This window comes from Myxine glutinosa, chromosome 8, assembly GCF_964187855.1.
Source record: "Myxine glutinosa chromosome 8, kmMyxGlut1.1, whole genome shotgun sequence".
Lineage (NCBI taxonomy): Eukaryota > Metazoa > Chordata > Myxini > Myxiniformes > Myxinidae > Myxine > Myxine glutinosa.
This window is the reverse complement of record NC_136268.1, coordinates 79146720-79167655: the sequence shown is the minus strand read 5'-3', so window position 1 is coordinate 79167655 and position 20936 is coordinate 79146720. Positions and strand designations below refer to the sequence as shown.

Here is a 20936-nt window from a genome sequence, read left to right as displayed (position 1 = left end):
AACATGACAGGGACTTGAACGCAGGACCTTGTGATCTTAAACAAGGCACCTTAACCGTTCAGCCAACACCAGGTTTGGGGCCAAACATTACACAACTGCATTTTATCACTGTAAGAAAATGTACAAAAATGGTTCAACCGTTTATATAAGTTACACAAAGTATCCTGAATATAAAAATGTATCCCTTTGAAAATGCAAAAGGAAAAACAAGGACAAAAACAAACGCAACTCGGACATTTCTAGATATTAACAAGCGTTACGCCTCGGTCCCCCGTCGGTGAAGTGATGTGAGTTGACAAAGTGGAAGACGCAAGGCGGCCACCTTGGATTTGACGTGGCGACCCAATTTTCAATAGCGTTCTTCCTTATGCGTAGATACACCCACACACCAGATTAGAAGTTAGTAGTTCGTTTATATTTCAAGATATTTCGCTCACAAAGTTCAGACATATATATGGTGGCGGCCATCTTGGATTTTGACGTGGCGTCCCAATTTTCAATAGCGTTCTTTCTTATGCCTAGTTGCACCCATACACCAAATTAGAATTCGGTCCTTCGCTTACGCAGTACGCACGCATGCACGCACGCACGGACGGACGGACGGACGCACACACGGACGGAGGGGAAAACCATAGTCCCCCTTTCGCTCCGCGGTGCGACGGGGGACAAAAAAAACCCCGATCAATGGAGATTTAAGGACCGAAAAGGACATGTCCGGGAAAAACCGGACGCATGGTAACCCTGTATTAAAAAGAATGGTGATAAATAGGTTTTTATATGGCTGACAAAGAATAGGAATGATTTTTTTATTTAAATCTTGTTAGTTCAACCATATGAGAGTATCAATATCGTTTGGTTTTGTTTATACATTTGGGAAGGCGATGGCAAACCGCCCAGTGTAACCCTTGCCAAGAAACTACTTCAGCAGTACTGAACCTGCCTCCAGGTAAAACAGCAGAATAAAATGTTTATATGTGAGGGGTGTTCAAAACGGTTGAGGAGTGGATTATTCGTTAGCATCGTAGAGCCACAGTTTTTTGTTCATTATATACTGTTACAGACACGACTTTGATGTTAAAGTGGGCCGAGCGGAATGGCCGTCGTGTCCGCACAAATTACCCGACTATACTCGCCGTTGACGAAGTCGCGCTACGCTGGCTCAATAAGAAAAAGAAGACACCCGGCTGGATTACAATCACACAATACGACACCAACGTTTCGATTCTCAAGTATATTCGTACGGAAAAAGGTTAGATTACAGGGGCTAGAGGTATATTACAGGAAGACAGGCACTTAGACACACTCTTATATTAACCCCGGACAGACGACAGACACACGGGACAAAATGCTGACTCACACGGGGGTTGATGAAAAGGAAAGGCAGGTCGCGATGGCTCAAGGTGCACTCTTGGCTCAAGGCAGAATCGACTCGGTCCGGTCCAGAGATGCGGGGAGGTATCGTCGCGCTGGGGGTGGCGGTGGCTTCTCTCTCCAGTCTCCAAGCTGAGGCGCATCTTACGTCACGTCCGGCAAGCGGCTGCGTATCTCCGGCGGGGAGTGACACGCCCTCGGCTCGTTAGCTCCGCCTCGTGGAATCGGCACGTTGCTTCTCATTGGGTGCGTGCGGGGGGGGTTACTGGCTCCGCCCCTGACGAGGAGCTGACAGCCAGCCCCTTCGGGGTAACCCCGTGGAGCGCATGGTCTGGAGCTAATCGAGCCGGTGTGAGGACGCATCCTCCCCCGCTCCGCCGCCATCTCCTCTGTTGTTGTTGTAATTGTTGTTGTTTGGGGAAGAAGATGGGAGGAGGTATGGGAAAGGTCCTAAACTCACTACTGATGCCATATAATCACATTCTGGTGCAACGAAGAGTCATAATTAATGGAGACGAGGCCTTAACTGACATAGAATAAGAATAACTAGGAAGATGTCCGAAAGTTGTCTACCTGTGGTGCGGTGGACCTGGGCACGACATTTAATGGGGGAATAAGGGGAAGGTCGGCTCTACTGATTGTTATTTACATGCAATGGGACTAGGGAATGGGGGATCGGGGAAAGTTGGGGAGTATTGGAGAAAATAGGGGAATATTTACAAGCGGATATGGAGGCCAAATTCCATATTCGCAACATTGCACCCTTCTCTACCCTCGGGGCGTCCCGACCCGATAAATTTTTACCTACTTTAGTGTGGCACGCAATGTAGTTCCCTCTACTATTAACTCTACCCTGAGTGCGACAGTTTTACAGATATTCACAAATGAGTAAATATGTCCCCCTGCGACGTTGCACCCTTCTCCTCACAGAAACACACCCACAGGATAACCGAATCCGGAAAGAATTCTCAAACTAAACATACAGCCGGTAGGGAGCATTATTTACAAGACTATGCTGCTATTTACACTACGATCCAGGACCTGTTTTTGGAGGAACACATGCAGATGTTATGCATAGAGAGAGCGCGCTTGCCAGCATCGATACACCAACCCACGAGTGCTCTGTGGCCGACGGCCTTTAATAACGTGCAGAGCACCCTTCCCGAGCATCAAAAGCACCACCCCACCACCAATCGGTGCAGTCACCATTGTTCAATGATTAAAAATAAATTCGACAACCCCTAACCCTGCAGGTGTCTCTTGCTCTTCTTGTGGTGCACTTGGTGTTAATTAACAGTGGTTCACCTTTATGGCATAGGTGCCACGTTGACCCATAGGTCCTTCCACGGGTGGTGCTTGGCCGCAAAAGAGCTGCGGTCCATTGTGGGTGGCCACAAACATTGCGGTCCATATGGTGTATCGATCCAGGCAGCCAACAGCGAAAGTGCAGGCCCACAACTGCGTAGCCAGCACCTCTCTCTCCTCTCTCTCTACCCCAAAGCCAGATCCTCGGAGGTGGGAGACAAAAGAAGAAACAAGTGAGTAAGGTGGTAAGGGCGCAAAAGTGCACGCAATATAAGGTAATGCACACTGGGGGCACATGGGAACCAGGTGAGACAGGTACGTTCCTATCGTACGCCCCCCCCCCACCAGGTAACCTACATGGCCCCTCCCTTACCCCTTACTGTATCCACAAAACACAACACTACCCATAAACATCTACTTTACAAATCAACAAACATCCCTACTGTCTTCCCCGTTCCTCCCATAAACCAAATTCGTCTTCTCTCCCTCCTAACCAATCAAATTTGCCATTTTCAACTCTCATCAAAATTTGCCATTTTCAACTCAACATCAAAATTTGCCATTACCAATTCATCATCAGTCCCTCCTAGGGAGGGAGAGATGGAATCACCCCAATGTCTCATCCACGTCGTGATGCGTCTCACAAATCCACACAGCGATTCATCTCCTGCAACAAAACAAAGAAAACACAGGTGTGGAGTCATCATCATCACCACAGGCAAGTGGCTGCGTATGGTGCGACAGGTTCTTCAATCCTAACTATTTCCTAAATGACTTTAACAACTTTACACTACCCGGGGTCTTTCTCCGGCCAAACCATTGGCCCTCTTACACTATGGGTTCTAAAAACCAATTCCCATTGGCCAAACTGTGGTGCTCTTCAATTTGGGGTCTCACTCCCCCGATTCATCTCCCGGTGCCCTCGCACAATTTCTGGGCTGCGGCGTGTACCTCTCCCAGTGGGTCTACCCACCTGCACACCTCCACCACTGCAGTTGCCTCCGAGCTTACCTGCTCCTTGCCCTAACCTAACTACCTGGGGAAGGCCCTCTGGCACTCTCCCCACTCGGTGCCCTCTCTGGCACTGGGCTACCCGGGTCCATCCTCCGGATCCTCGGGCCCCATCCACAACTCTACCGGCTCCCAGAGCCCACCTGCGGCCTCACCTGGCCGACATCCTCACAGTGGTGGAGTGCCCAACCAACTACACACACTAACAGGCTACACGCCCAGCCATTTCCACAACACTAATGCACCCATTCACAACACCATTCTGCAACCGCACCACAAATGCCAATATCCAACCACAATTTACCTGCACCCTCTACCTAACACTTACACTACCCGCCCCGGGTACTCGTGAAAGGGGTCCACTCTTCCCCCATCCACACCTTCGCACCATGCACACCACTCCATACCACTTACTCCAACTCTCTCCACACACCTGTACTTGCACACCTGTGCTCTCACACCTGGTGCCACCTGCACCCTTCTCTCCCCAAGCGCATTCGCGCTGATCCACAACACTCATTACTCACACACTGCTCCACACACCTGTCCAGTTGCACACCTGTGCAATCACACCTGTCCAGTTGCACACCTGTGCAATCACACCTGTTCAATTCTCACTCACACGGCATCATCTCAGCTAACTACTCCCTTCTGAAACTTGCGCTTCCCAGTCGTCCCTTTAACTATTGCGCTCCCTCGTCATTATAATCCACACTAATCTACCTGCGTCCCCACTACAGGTATCAGTCACTAACTAACCTTAACGTTACCTAAGGTCATCTTCTCTAGATCCCTACACACAATATCCTAACCCACCCGGGCTAGTTTTCACTGCCATACACCCCATAAGCTATTGCTCCTTTGCCCCCACTGTGAGGGATGGTGGATTTGCCATCCCACCACATCGGGGGTCTCTCACTACCAATTTTGCACATCAAATTTCAACAAATCAAAAATTTGCCAATCATCTGCCAATCACTGTACCATTACCAATCATCACTCTGCCAATCCTTTGCCAATCATCAAATTTCGCCTTTTTCTACTTTCGGGGCCAAAACACTAACCTCATCACCCAGTCTACTCACTACTGCCTCTCGGTGCGCCAATTCCTGTCCAAAGCCCGGCTTCGTAAAGCCAAGCAATGGATGCTGGTTGTTTTGTGCCGGCGGCTGGATGCGTCCGGCATTCGGGGCAGGGACGGGGGCTTACCCGTGCCGAGATCCCACGCACCATCTCGGCACGGAGCCATCCAATGTCCCGCTCTCGACCTGCCGGCACGTCTCACCAAAAAGTGGTCGCCATGACGACCCTTTCTATCGGGCTGCCAGCTCCGCCTAGTGGAGCCTGGACGCGGCCGTTCAAAGCGAGGCCCGGCACGCACCGAGGGCCTGCTTCGGCTAAAAGTCGCTCTAACCTCTAACCCGTGTAACGTCGATGCTTCACCTGGACGCTTACACCCCGCAGCCCGTTCCTTGCTCACACATCCAGCCGTGCCCATGCTCCTCGTACCTTTCCTTACACACCCAGGTACACCCATTCCACTCACAGCTTTGGTCACACACCTGACCACCGAACATTTTGGCACACATTCGTTCGTAGCACACCTCACCAATACACCTCTTCGCGCCCCCTCCTCAGTCACCTCCTCTGTGACAATCACAGGTGTGCTCTCATTCGCACACCCAACCACGTGCCTCACCACCAACTCCAGCGTGCATTCCCACTCACGCTCTACCATTCCAGGTGTGCATCCTTCCATCCCAGGTGTACATCCTCGCTCACCTGTCACAACTAACTCACGCTCCATGTCACTCTCACTACTTTCACCTCCATTCCTGACAGCGCACTCACCCTTACTCTTGACAGCACACTCTTTCCCCATGCACCTGTCCGTCACACACCTTTCTCGCGCACACTCTCCCGTTACACCCTCTGTAACACTCACCACAGGTGGACACTCTTCCTTACTTCTGACAGCGCACTCTTTCCTCATGCACCTGTCCGTCACACACCTTTCTCGCGCACCCTCTCCCGTTACACCCTCTGTAACACTCACCACAGGTGGACACTCTTCCTTACTTCTGACAGCGCACTCTTTCCTCATGCACCTGTCCGTCACACACCTTTCTCGCGCACACTCTTGCGCACACTCTCCCGTCACACCCTCTGTAACACTCACCACCCCGCGCTTCCACGTGCTCCCTCGCACACGCGCTACGACCGACTCACTCTCGCCAGCACCCTCACTCCTTGGCACGCACTTTTTCCTCACACACCCCAGAGTCGGACTTTCTCGCACACCTCCTCTTTCGCACACCAGACCTGTCGCACACTTCACCAACGGCCTCTCACGACCACCCGGGTCTATCTCGACCCCCAAGCTTATTAAATCCCCTGGCGCATCATACGCACGACCATATTGGTCACCACTTACACCGGGTCCTCTTCCTCTTCGCTTCTCCTCCATCACCTGCGAATCCCTCATCCGGTTAATGAGCACATCATCACGATCCAAACACAGACTTTGGACCAATTCTTTTATCTCCTCCTTTATCTCCTTCTTATCCCCTCTCCGTCGCTTCTTAATTTCACTCATCCCTTCTTCCACTTCTTCTAATTTGTGCTTCACCTCTTTTATTCCCCGGTACGTCTCCTCAAGCTCGTCCTCCAAGGCTACCTTGACCGTTTCCATGTGCGTCCTCACCTGCCGGTCCTTCGTCTCCATAACCTCTATCACTTCGTCCAACCTCGTTGTCAGTCCCTCACGTACCATCTGACATTCCCTCTTCGTCGCTACCAAGTCATCTTTTAGTTCTTTCTGTGTCGCCTTTAAACCTCCTAATACCGCAGTGTTCCTTTGAACCTGCTCCACTAACTCCGTCTGTCCCACCGTCAGCTGCTCCACCTCCTGCGTCAGGTCCTCTATGCCCCCTTGTAACTTTACAGTCCCCTTTCTCACCTCCTTTTCCATGTGCTCCTCACAGTGCCTCACCTCCTCGCGCACTCCTCCGACCTCCTCACTCACTCCTCTTCTGATCTCTTCTCCCATCACTTGCATCTCCTGCCCAGATGCCACCCTCATCTGCTCCATTTCCTCCCTGTGAGCATCCAGTTTGGTTTCTACCCCCACTCTGACCCCCTCTATCTGCTGCTCCATTTGTTTAACTTCCCTTTCCGCTTGGTCCCTCATGTCCCTCAATTTGCCTTCCATACTGTTTTCTAACCCCTCTAACCCCTTTTGCATCCCTTCCATTTGATTCTCTTGAGCGGCCATTCTGTTTTCTACCCCCATTAACCCATTTCTCACCTCTTTTATCCCGTTGTCTAACCCCTCAAAATTATTGTCTAACTTCCCAAATTTCTTGTCTAACTCCTCAAAATTATTGTCTAACTTCCCAAATTTCTTGTCTAACTCCTCAAAATTATTGTCTAACTTCCCAAATTTCTTGTCTAACCCCTCACCAGTACCCCTCGCTTCGTCCCTCATTACCCCCATTTGGCCCTCTAATCGCTCACCCTGAGCATCCATCCGGTTCCCCATTACCCCCATTTGGCCCTCTAATCGCTCACCCTGAGCCCTCATTCCCACAATTTGGTCTCCCATTCGTTCCATAAGGGCCCTCATTTGCAACATAAAAAGGTTCGGATCCACCAGGGGCGCTGCCACGGTCACGGGCGCGGTGACCAGCGAGGCGCCATTTTGCGCGTCTGCTACCCTCGCTGCTTCGCTCTCCTCACGTCCCTCAATTTGGTCCTGGACCGACCCTGCCTCACTCTCCCCTACCGGACCCCAGCCGTCTTGATCCGCCATAGCGCGACTTGCAAAATTCGAGTTTCGTAAAACAAAACAAATTTCGGCCGCTCCAAATTTTGACCAAATTTTTTTTTTTCCTCTATTCGTTTTTTTTTTTTTTTCAAAATTTGGTCGGGCCTCGAATCTCACTCCCGACACCAATTGTTACAGACACGACTTTGATGTTAAAGTGGGCCGAGCGGAATGGCCGTCGTGTCCACACAAATTACCCGACTATACTCGCCGTTGACGAAGTCGCGCTACGCTGGCTCAATAAGAAAAAGAAGACACCCGGCTGGATTACAATCACACAATACGACACCAACGTTTCGATTCTCAAGTATATTCGTACGGAAAAAGGTTAGATTACAGGGGCTAGAGGTATATTACAGGAAGACAGGCACTTAGACACACTCTTATATTAACCCCGGACAGACGACAGACACACGGGACAAAATGCTGACTCACACGGGGGTTGATGAAAAGGAAAGGCAGGTCGCGATGGCTCAAGGTGCACTCTTGGCTCAAGGCAGAATCGACTCGGTCCGGTCCAGAGATGCGGGGAGGTATCGTCGCGCTGGGGGTGGCGGTGGCTTCTCTCTCCAGTCTCCAAGCTGAGGCGCATCTTACGTCACGTCCGGCAAGCGGCTGCGTATCTCCGGCGGGGAGTGACAGTGACACGCCCTCGGCTCGTTAGCTCCGCCTCGTGGAATCGGCACGTTGCTTCTCATTGGGTGCGTGCGGGGGGGGGTTACTGGCTCCGCCCCTGACGAGGAGCTGACAGCCAGCCCCTTCGGGGTAACCCCGTGGAGCGCATGGTCTGGAGCTAATCGAGCCGGTGTGAGGACGCATCCTCCCCCGCTCCGCCGCCATCTCCTCTGTTGTTGTTGTAATTGTTGTTGTTTGGGGAAGAAGATGGGAGGAGGTATGGGAAAGGTCCTAAACTCACTACTGATGCCATATAATCACATTCTGGTGCAACGAAGAGTCATAATTAATGGAGACGAGGCCTTAACTGACATAGAATAAGAATAACTAGGAAGATGTCCGAAAGTTGTCTACCTGTGGTGCGGTGGACCTGGGCACGACATTTAATGGGGGAATAAGGGGAAGGTCGGCTCTACTGATTGTTATTTACATGCAATGGGACTAGGGAATGGGGGATCGGGGAAAGTTGGGGAGTATTGGAGAAAATAGGGGAATATTTACAAGCGGATATGGAGGCCAAATTCCATATTCGCAACAATACTTACGTTTGTTATACAAGTACGCCATCGGACATGGGCTAGTGTTACTCCGCCACCTAAATTGGATGGAGGTTATGCTTTCACATTATATAACTTGTATATTTTAAGTTGTGGACGACTTGTGACGAAACTTGTTGGATGAGTTGGGTAGGTGACAAAACCAAGTTGATTAGATTTTGGTGAAGGTACGGATGCAGATCCGACCTATCAGTGCACTACAAAATGTAAACTGGCCTGGCGGAGGTACGTGCTCTACCAAGTGCCGTTCTAGTTTCAGATGTACTAGGTGTGCATACCCATCGCTTCGCTGACAGGTTTCATCAACAGACAGCATCTTGTACTTCACCACCATGTTGCATGTCTCTATGTGAATGTCAATGACGATGTAAAATGAAGTGAAAAGTGCGAAAAATTGATCTTTTATAACACTTAGTTGTTGCTGCTGCTGTCGTGGTGGCTGCAATTGTTGTTATTTTTGTGCTACATCCATGTACTTTTATTTCTTTCTTTCTATTGCTTCGAGAAATATTGCTTTATATAATTTTGTGTGCTTCGTACGTGTCATTCTAAACTCTAAAGTGTTCCTGTTGTTGTAGAATAATTAATATTACTGTTGGAACCATTGCATTAAGCTCCCATTGCTGCTCCTTCTTCTTCAATCCTAGAAAGAGGGATTTTAAAACGGGCATTTTATGATTAAACAGACACATTTTTGTTGCAAGTAAATAGATTATTAGCTTTCCAACGGTCCCATTTTTATTATTCTACGACAGCAATAACAGTTACATTAAAGATCGAGGTCCCACTTCTTCTTCGTGTGACACACGGACGGAGGTTTTTTTCCTTCTTCCTGTCTACAGCACATTATCTAGGCTCCTGGAAGAGCCAGAGCAGAATGTAAGGGAACAAAATGGAAAGGGGGAAACACCAACAGCAAAGTGAGAATGAGAGTGAGATCAATGGGAGGGGGAGAAGGACACATGGGGGTGAACGAGCTGAACACAAGCTAAATTAAACACACCAAGAAGACGATGGAAAATGGGACAGATGGGATGTGACAAGAAAAGGGGAGGGCCAAAACTATCTGAGCCTGAGATGCAGGATTGGAATAAATAGAGTAAGCATGGAACAATACACAGGAAAGAACATTCAGTATGAAGAACAATCGACGCAACGAGAGAACATACATCAATGGCAGCACAGAAAAATTCAGAACAATTACTTAGCTTTTTGGAATCACATCACTCGGAGGACTAGGAGAGCCAACCAGGAAACCGGAAAAGGAAGATCAACAAGCTTCTTCTTTTAGTTATGGACAATGCAACTAGCAGATAACCTGGTTCCACTGGGCTGTTGTTAGGGATATTTCGGGAGTTTGTCAGGAATGTCCTTTGACAGTATAATATCAGGTACCTGCTGAAATTCCGCGAATTGTAAAATGTGACCAAGTCCTGAATCCCTTTCTTCCTCTAGTCCTCAAACCCTCACAGGTCCCAGCCCAAAATCCTCAACCCTTAAGCTGAAAACCTCCCCACCCCAAGTCCTCAACCCCCCTGCCCCCACTCCCTTCTCAGCTCGCTGTCCCTTCTCTGATACGCACCCCGACTATCTGTTCTCCCATAGTCTCCCCCTCAAAAATCCCAAGTCTGCAGGACCCTCCCAAAGCCTCAACTCTTTCCCACCTTTCCCAAGTCTGCAGGACCCTCCCAAAGCCTCAACTCTTTCCCACCTTTCCCAAGTCTGCAGGACCCTCCCAAAGCCTCAACTATTTCCCACCTTTCCCAAGTCTGCAGGACCCTCCCAAAGCCTCAACTCTTTCCCACCTTTCCCAAGTCTGCAGGACCCTCCCAAAGCCTCAACTCTTTCCCACCTTTCCCAAGTCTGCAGGACCCTCCCAAAGCCTCAACTCTTTCCCACCTTTCCCAAGTCTGCAGGACCCTCCCAAAGCCTCAACTCTTTCCCACCTTTCCCAAGTCTGCAGGACCCTCCCAAAGCCTCAACTCTTTCCCACCTTTCCCAAGTCTGCAGGACCCTCCCAAAGCCTCAACTATTTCCCACCTTTCCCAAGTCTGCAGGACCCTCCCAAAGCCTCAACTCTTTCCCACCTTTCCCAAGTCTGCAGGACCCTCCCAAAGCCTCAACTCTTTCCCACCTTTCCCAAGTCTGCAGGACCCTCCCAAAGCCTCAACTCTTTCCCACCTTTCCCAAGTCTGTCCCTTGTTAGCTCCCTTTCTCCCACTCCAACTCTCTATTCCCACTCACACTTTCTTCTGCATATCCTCAACAACGCAACCCCTGATCTCACTTCATCAAAAATGTCCGTTGAGTGCATCTTTTTCTCAAAGGGAGGGGTAACCTTCCCCATGTCCTTTTTCTCAGGCTGTGTGGGTTAAGGTGTTCTATGAACATTAGTTTTTTTGTGAGTCAAGAAAATCTTGTTGATTGACCACATGTCTCACAAAACTACAATCACAGGATAATGTTTATGCCAACCTCATGCAAAAATTACAGCAGGCCATCAAGGACAAATGATGATGATCAGTTTGACATTTAAAGGCCCATCTGTGTAGCTGTTGATTCACTGATGATTGATGTGTGTAGCAAGTGATTGAAGCAGCTAAGATGTGGCTTTAGGAGCAATTCGAAAACCCATATTTTACCGACATCACAGTTTGATGAACAAATAGAGTAATTGCAATAAAGCTAAGGTACACTCAACTTTATTACAATTGTTATCTTGGCTCATGAAACTGTGATGTCAGTAAAATATATTGACACAAAAAATGGTTAGTGTCTCCTTCAATATGATTATCTTGTTTCTTGAATATTCTGAATTCCCTCGTACAGTTCCACAGTATATTTTTATACAGCTTGCTGTCTCTTCTTCCCCCTTCCTATCTCCACCCTGAATCTGCCCACTATTTCCAATATCGTTCTTCTGGACATAGACTGCAAGTGCAACGGGCACTCCAGGCGATGCAGCTACATTGCACAGCTCAAAGCCTTTGTGTGCATCGGATGTGAGCACAACACCCGAGGTCGTCACTGCCAATTTTGTCGCCAAGGGTTCTTCAACAATTCGTCGCTCTCAATATACCACCACGACGTTTGTGTGGGTCAGTCATTCTTTCTTGTGTTTTGAAGTCATAAATCACACACACACACACACACACACACACACACACACACACACACACACACACACACACACACATCTTCCACGAAGGTAACTGTGGTCACATATCACCGCCTATTAGCCTAACTCTATGGTATAACCCTAACTATAACCTGATCTGGTCAGGTCAGTCTTTTGGGACTGCCACTGGTAACATGTAATGTAACCCAGTGCTACCTGCCGCATGGTCGGGTTGTCCGTGACTAAACCAACACCCCTCACTGGCTTTTCTAGTGGGGAGGGTGACTGTGACACCATGCCAAGACCAAAAACAACACCTGGCAAAGGGTGGATGAGCTCCCGTTGGGAGCCAACTTGGACATCCAGTAAGGAGATGGTGTCTCCTAAAAATCACCCATCCGGTTTGGACTGGTTCAAGTCATACCAACGACTTTAAAAATGTTACGTGCTGCTTCCTTGTTTGAAAAGGATAGGTCATGGACAATCCCCTTCAGTTGGCATCCATGGGAGGAGGAAATTCCTCTTGAGGAAATGCCCCACTGAGTATGGTGAGAAAAGTGGCGCCATTGTTATGACGTCACTGGTACCCAGAGTATCCCGGGAAGTGATGGCAGTGACGGCACTTCCCCCAAGCTCAGTGGCTGTGTTAAGTGTTTGTCTCGTCCATATGTCCGTGTGTGTGTGTGTGTGTGTGTGCGCTCTACTATGCGCCTTGGCCCACGCATTAAAAAAACCCTGTATTTTTATCTGAAAGGAAAGATGTAGCTGAACTCTGATGGCTCGGAGGTAGCTGACTCTTCTTTGAGTTAGAGTTTGATTCACTAACCCACTGTAAGCTGTCATCCTGGTACTTCACAGACAGTCATAATACATCAACCAGTAAGTACACTGTCCGACAGAAGGACATTAAATCTTGTTTCCAGTCTGATAGCATTTGCCATGGACATTAAGGATCCCATGATGCCTTTCAAAACGGCTTGATCATTGTGTGCCACTGTGCCAGTATCATAACATAAACAAAATTGCAAGAGAAAGGAAATGCAACACCAAAACTCAGAGGCACAGCAAAAGATACTCTTTGTAACTTAGGTTACAAATCCAGGAACTTCTTCCATCCTCCTACTTCTTGAATGGGCATGGTAATCCCACCTAATTAAAGTTTTTCACAAACAAGCTGGTCAGGCCTGACGTTTAACTAAGGCTGATTTGGGCAGGGATTTGTGATTTGTTGAGGGTGCTGGCAGTAACTCAGCCACTCTTCATGAAATACATCACTGGATAATTAAAGTACGCCGGCTAATACTCGTGGATGGAATACCCAGCTCAACATCCATCTGATGTTTGGAGTTGGGTCAACGTTAAAACTCACACTAGATAACTCAAAGGTAAGTGTGTTACCCCAATACCATCTTGTGTGACTTGAGGAGGCTCTTTTTGCCTCTTTCAGAGGAAGTTTAAATTCACAGGTCTTCTAATATTGAGGAACAGTCATTAAATATAACTGAATACTATAAAAGGCGAGCAAAGCACGCCAGAGGGAATTTACGTCACTTCCAACTGTTTCATCTGAGTTTACTACTTGATGGAATAAGCCTACTTACAACTTCTTGGCCTGGAGCTTTGCATGTAACTTAAACCAAAACTTAAACCAAAACTTAAACCAAAACTTAAACCAAAACTTTAACCAAAACTTAAACCAAAACTTTAGCCAGAACTCTAACCAAAACTTTAACCAAAACTTTAACCAAAACTTTAACCAAAAGTTTAACCAAAACCTTAAACAAAACTTAAACCAAAACTTAAACCAAAACTTTAGCCAGAACTTTAGCCAAAACTTTAACCAAAACTTTAACCAAAACTTTAACCAAAACTTTAACCAAAACTTTAACCAAAACTTTAGCCAGAACTCTAAACAAAACTTTAACCAAAACCTTAACCAAAACCCGAACCCAAACCACCACCCCATCAGTGAGTATGCCATGCAAGGATGTAGGCAAGATATCACCTTCACTAGTACCCATTTGATGATGTTAAAGGCCCCACAGTGCCTTGTAAAAGGGACCATTGTGTGCTGGAAACCTGGCCAAATCCCTGCATTGACTACACTTGGAGACGAAATCGTCATAACCACGTGGTATCACACACAGAAACACAATATGTTAAATTCGAATCTTACATCCAAAGAAAATCAGGCAAAAGGATAGACATGACAAAAACCCTGGCTTTTTGTGAAAAATTCTAAATAAGTATAACTGTCAATATGTAGTGCATTCATATTATCATCATAATACACTTCATAAAGATAACGAGAAGCCATCTAAACAATAAGCAGGCAATGGGAGTGGTTTGAATTGAGATAAGTAGTATTGAGAAAAGGTAAAGAAAGTGGAGGGACATGAAAGGGAAGGAGTTAGACTGTTGGACGAAATGATGGCACGGAGTTTGGAAAAGAAAAGGAGGTTGAAAGTAGAGACGATGGAAGTGGGAATGAAGGGAGGTAAATAGATGGTGTAATCAGGGTTAAGAAAGCCTGGTGTTGGCTTAACGTTTAAGGTGGCTGGCTTGAGGTTTCAGGGTCATGAATTTGAGCCCCTGTCGTTCCATTGAATTAACCCCAGGTGGGTTGACTCAGCCTGTCATCCTTCTGAGATTGGCAAAATGAGTACCAGCTGATTGAAAGGGGGGGGGGGGGGGGAGGGCTGCATCAGCTGCACAGCCACGCCCACAGCAAATAATGCAGCCAAGCAGCCACATGCTGCATTGGAATAAATAATATAAAACAAGCAATATGTTGTGCATATCATGACACTTGCAGAATCCCTAAAATAAGTTGTTGGCCTATGATGACCTCAAAGATAATTGGTGGTTGAATTGGGTGTCCAGATATGCAAATCCTCTTAAAATTTCAAGTCAGTCGGATGAAAATTGAGGATTTTAGAAATTTGACCGATGTTGACCTTTTGGTCTATGTTGACCTCACAAATAACTGGTGGTTGAATTCAGTGACCAGATATTCAAATCCTCTTCAAATTGCAAGTCAATCGGAAAAAAATTGAGGATTTTTGAAATTCGACAAAGTTGGTGACCTTTGGCCTATGTTAGCCTATTGATATTTTGACCCCAAAAACAATAGGCTTCTTGCTTATGACCAACTCCACCATTTGGTGAGGTTTGGTGAAGATCGGGTGAAAATTGTGACCTGTAGGCGACTGACATACAGACAGACAGAATGGGAAATCACTCATAGAGCGACACATGGCAAAATAGAACAAAGTAGAATGGCACTCGGTAGAGCATCCTTTTGACTTCAAAAATAATTGGTGGTTGAATTCAGTTAGCTGATATGAAAATCGTCTTCGAATTTTAAGTTAATCGGTTGAAAATTGACAATTTTAGACATTTGGCCTATGTTGACCTTTTGGCCTATGTTGACCTTTTGATCTATGTTGATCTTAAAAATAGTGGTTGAATTCAGTTAGCTGATATGAAAATCCCATTCAAATTTCAAGTCAATCGGATGAAAATTGAGGATTTTAGAAATTTGAAAAAAAGTGGTTGACCTTAGGCCTATCTTGACCTTGTGACCTATGTTGATCTCAAAAATAGTTGGTGGTTGAATTCAGTTAGCTGATATGTAAATCCAATTCAAATTTCAAGTCAATCGGATGAAAATTGAGAATTTTAGAAGTGTGAAGAAAGTAGTTGACCTTTGGCCTATGTTGACCTTTTGACCTCAAAAATATATAGGATTTTGTCAAACCACAGACTCTAACGTTTGGTGAAGTTTTGTGAAGATTGGTTTAAAATTGTTACCTGTAGGCAAGTATAAGTGAGCGGATAGACAAAAAAAACCACACAAACACACAAACCGGAGTGATCAACATACTTGTCAAAAAATTTTTTTTTGCCAAGTAATAACGCACAAGACCAACCACAATATACTTGAAAAATCTTCGAGTAAATTTTCGCAAATAATAATTGGCTTGTATCATTATGGGTTCTACATTGTAGCTCTAAATTAGACTATTAGAGTCACATCGATCTAGCTTCTATCTACAGACTTGGCATTTAATATGGAATATTTTTTTTGTGGGAGTGAACTTACTTTTCAAGATGACTTAGAACCAAAAGTTCATTGGAATTATGTTGAAATTATTCTAGATTTTGTTAATGTGACCTTTAAAAGAAACAAAAACCACATTTGACATTTCGAAGCAAATAAATTGATCCTTGAAAGTGATGTAAACTGATATCGAACTCGATTCATGGACAGTACTGTGTTAAACTTCTGTGCGTTTTCCAGAAGTATCTCTTTATTTTGCACATTAGCCAAATTTTTTTTAAACAAAAACAAAAGTTAAGTTACGACTGGGATTACCGACAGTAAAATTACAGTTCAGTACTTCGTGTAACCCCCACGAGCATACAGGAGAGCACGTACACGTTGAGGGATGCTGTTCACGAGATTTGCCAAGGTAAGGACAGGAATCGCTTACCATGCAGTGACAATAGCCTGCTGCAATTCACGCACAGAGGTCGGCTGCTGGTCCAAGTGATCGATTTGACGCGTTAATTCTGCCCAAAAGTTCTCTGTCGGATTCATATCTGGGGACATGGCAGGCCACTCCATATGCTCTACACCACGGTCAGCAAGAAAGTGTTGGATCATGCGAGCACGATGAGGCCGTGCATTGTCTTCTTGGAAGACAAAGTTTCCTCGAAAGGCTGCACGAGCAAATGGAAGCAATGTTTCTTCCAGAATGACCCTGTACTTGAACTGGTTCAGGTTTCCATTCAGAACAACCAGGTCAGTTTTGCCCCCTGCATGAAAAGCAGCCCAAACGGTCACCCCACCACCTCCAGCTTGGACTCTTGGCACTATACAATCTTCGTTGTAGGCTTCATGCACTTGTCTGCGCACTCGGACGCGGCCATCTTGACGATAGACCAGAAATCTAGACTCGTCACTGAAGATCACGTGATTCCAGTGTCCTGGCTGCCATTGACGGTGCTCTCTGGCCCACTGCAATCGGTGCTGGCGGTGTTGTCTGGTCAGACGTGGCTTTCTCAGGGGACGCCTGACACGATAGCCTGCTTGAACCAGTCGTTGGTCGACTCGCCTTCTGGATACAGGCACATTAGTCAGTTGCTGCCACTCAGCCCTAAGCCGATTAGCTGACTTGGTACGGCCATTGCAGACTAACCGGTGCAGCTGGCGATCATCCCTCCTTGTGGTTCTGTGGGGACGTCCTGGCCTCAGTATTGGAGTAGGGACACCCCTCTGAGCATTTCGTTTCAGGATCTGTGACACCTGACCTTGAGTGATGCCATACTGCCGAGCAATAACACGCTGTTTCATGCCGGAATTTCGTAAAGCCACCACTCCATGACAAACAGCATTGTCGAGTTGACAGACCATCTCCAGGGGAAGCGGCAATAACTTTTGTCGACGTGCAGCAGTTGTTTTCCACTAATACAGAACGCAACAACCCTTATATACCCGATTGTGAAGCCAATCGTCAAATGTACCTGTCCGTACATTTTGTCACGCCACCTGTGATATAATCCTGGTATTGACTTCTTGCTGCGACAGACAATCAGTGACATGGTTCTTTTGACAAAGAAATCACCGAAGCGTAAAGGAAACTCACCAGATTGATATACCGAGTTAAGAAAGTAAACCCAAGTCAAGAAAAAAAAAATTTCCATATTAAATGCCAAGTCTGTAGAGTGAAGAACTTGTCTTACTCGGAAGGCTACTGTCGGTCTGCACTTGCGAACAGTCATTACGATGGATTAAACCAACAGAACATTTATTGTGGTATGCCATCCACTTTGTGAAACAAGGAAAAGATGACATTTTGCCCATTACACCTCCATCGGATCAAAAAAGAAGACGAAGAGATTTGTTCTGTTCTATTGTCTAGCAAAGGAAAGCCACCTGAATGGGTTTTCTACTACAGTATTGCAAAGCACAGGTGCATGAATGGGTTCTATGCACATCAAAATTCCGTTACAGGTATAAAAAACAAAAAAATAAAAAGTATCTGAAAATGCAAAACCCATCCGCGTCCATTTGTATTCAAACATTTTCTTCTTCTGTATGCTCAAAATAACGAAAACAGTAAAAAAAAAAAAAAACAAAAAAAAAAAACTACCTTTAGAGGCCATTTTTCCCCGCAAGCGGGGGTTGGCCTTTTTCGGGAACTGTGGTTGTTGTTGTTTTTCGGTCCCCTTTTTGAAGCAATGTTTTACAGCCGGATACCCTTCCTGACGCCAACCCTTTTTGCCGCCTTTAACGACAAGCAGGGAATTACCAGTGAACTGGTACTCAATTTGCCGACCTCGGAAGGATGACAGGCTGAGTCAACCCCCCTGGCGTTAATTCAGCGATTGACCGGGATTACGAACCCAGGATCCTAGGATCCTAAGCTGGCACCCTAGCCGCTAGCCCAACACCAGGGCTCCACACCAGGGAAAAAAAAGAAATACAAGATGAAAATTGGTGATCTTACACAACCTTGACATTTGAGGTTTAGATCTAAAAAAAAAAAAATCAACTTCTGGCTTTTGATTGGTGAACCAATAATGTGACCAAATATGCAAATTCTAAAATTTCAGGTCAATTGGATGCAAATTGACTATTTTATGCAACATTGACCTTTGATCTTTCGATATAAAAACAATCGGCTTGTAGTTTTTGATTGAGCCACTTCAGTGACCAAATATGCAAATTATTTAAATTTCAGATCAATCGGGTGAAAATTTGTGATTTTACACAACCTTGAACTTTGACCTTTTGATCTAAAAATATTTTTTTAGCTTCTATCTTTTCATAGGTGAACCAATTCTGTGACGCAATATGCAAATTCTTAAAATTGCAGGTGTTTCAGGTGAAAATTGCGCTTTTAGGTGATGCTGACCTTTGACCTTTTGAAAAAATTCTTAATTTGCCTTATGCATATCTTATTATAATGGAGCAAACGTATATGGTTATGTATGTATGTTTGTATACATGTTTGTATGTATGCATGTACATTTGTGACCAAAACGTCTTCTTCTTCAAATATATATAAAACTGAAAAACACGGTGGTCCGTGAGGTCATGAGGTGGTGAGGCAGTGAGGCCGTGAGGTAGTGAGGCCGTGAGGTAGTGAGGTCGTAAGGTGGTGAGGCCGGGAGGTGGTGAAGTGGGGAAGCCGGGTGACTATATATTATCATAACTAGCAACGGTACCTGCCCTACGGGTGGGGCTTCAATTGGGAGGCCCAAATGAAAAGGCAAAATATCAAAATTGAAGGCTCTTTTATTTTAAACGATTCATATAAACATCCGTTGAATCATATCACATGCAAATCATCAAAATCTAAACAGTACATGGCACCCATTTTGAAAAAAGATTGAATTCTGCAAAACAGAAGCGGCCGCTACTCGTCTTTCTCAGTCGCACGTTTGTGTGAAGAGTGCGCGCCGAATCTGTAACACGGAAGCGGCCGCTACACCTGTTTCTCAGTCGCTTTGCACACGCTGCAGTGTTACTTCGGAGCCGCAGGTTTATATCGGAAGAGTTCATCAGGAGTCGATCTACTCTCTCCTGGTATGTAGAATAAACAGTATTTGTAGAATTTCAACAAAAGCCACATCACTGTTCATATCGGTAAATATTATTCCATCGTGTTTGGAAAAACTGGAAAATTGGAAAACTTGGAAAACTTGGAAAAACAATATTGCCTATTTTACTCCCAGGGGTCCCAGGAATACCCACCCAAAATATCGTTGCGATCGGGTGAGCCGTTTTTGCGGTACCTACAAACGGACGGACATTTGGTGAATTATAGTAAGATAAAGGTTTCGTGAAAATTTGATGACTATAGCTCAAATGGTAAAAAAAAAAGGTCACAGCCTGGACACACACACATGCACACACACACACATATACACACACACACACACACACACACGCACACACATGGACACACACACACGGACACACACACACACACACGCACGCACACACACACACACACACATGCTGTCTTTCCCTCGTGGTCCCCCTGTGCTGTCTTTCCCTCGCGGTCCCCCTGTGCTGTCTTTCCCTCGTGGTCCCCCTGTGCTGTCTTTCCCTTGTGGTGCCCCTGTGCTGTCTTTCCCTTGTGGTCCCCCTGTGCTGTCTTTCCCTCACGGTGCCCCTGTGCTTTCTTTCCCTCATGGTCCCCCTGTGCTGTCTTTCCCTCGCGGTTCCCCTGTGCTGTCTTTCCCTCGTGGCCCCCTGTGCTGTCTTTCCCTCGCGGTGCCCCTGTGCTGTCTTTCCCTCGTGGTCCCCCTGTGCTGTCTTTCCCTCGTGGTTGTCAGCTCTTTCACGAGCCTCGATTCAGTATACGAAAAAAAAAAAAAAAAAGAAAAAAAGGTGATTGCAAAACCCAGTCTCCTGCTGCGCAGGGGACGGGCTAACAAAGCATGATGTTGGAATTACGAAGGAAATCAGTTTTATAACATTCGATCTCCAGTCGGAGAGAAGGTTGTGATGAACATAGAGTGAATTCCATTGCCAAGCCTCGGCTGTGCCTCGATATAACTGCTCATTAGCCCTCGGACAATAGTCTCGTTGTGAGCACTCCATACGTAGGCTCTAGTTACCCGTGTACATTGATACCTGCTGCCATCACGCCACACACATGAATGCTTCGGTAACCTTCATGAAAGCGTGACATCCTCTCTTACCCTCTTCCTCATAACCTCAGAATGAATTTTTTTTTTTTTTACATTTGCTAAGTCGCTTAGTAGTAGACATTATAAAGATTATTTCATATGCTCACACTGACTCCACATTTTATGGCAAGTTTAATTTACATTTTGTTCATGACAGTTAATTATTTCCAGTATTATGACTCCATACTGTATTCATTTATTTACTGCACTTTCTATTTTTACAGACACCTCTCACATTGCCACAATCTCTATTCTATTGACTGTAAAGTGGTTTCTATAAATGTTCTATCTGTTACAAAGAACATGTTTAAGAACGAGAACGGCACTCAGCAGAACGCATACCTCCACCAGGCTGAACAGTTTA

General features: G+C 46.2%; 1 protein-coding gene across 2 annotated transcripts in view; it reads left to right on the top strand.

Annotated features, from left to right (window-relative positions):
- LOC137432617 (netrin-G1-like) overlaps nt 1–20936 on the top strand; it is a 377178-nt gene that overhangs the window by 303152 nt on the left and 53090 nt on the right. For both annotated transcript variants that reach the window (XR_013624331.1, XM_068124685.2), the window contains exon 6: nt 11676–11843. Coding sequence is in view for 1 of the 2 variants with exons in the window: in XM_068124685.2 (XP_067980786.1) it covers nt 11676–11843 (168 nt within the window). In the remaining variant the exon portion in view is untranslated. The remainder of the gene's footprint in view (nt 1–11675; nt 11844–20936) is intronic.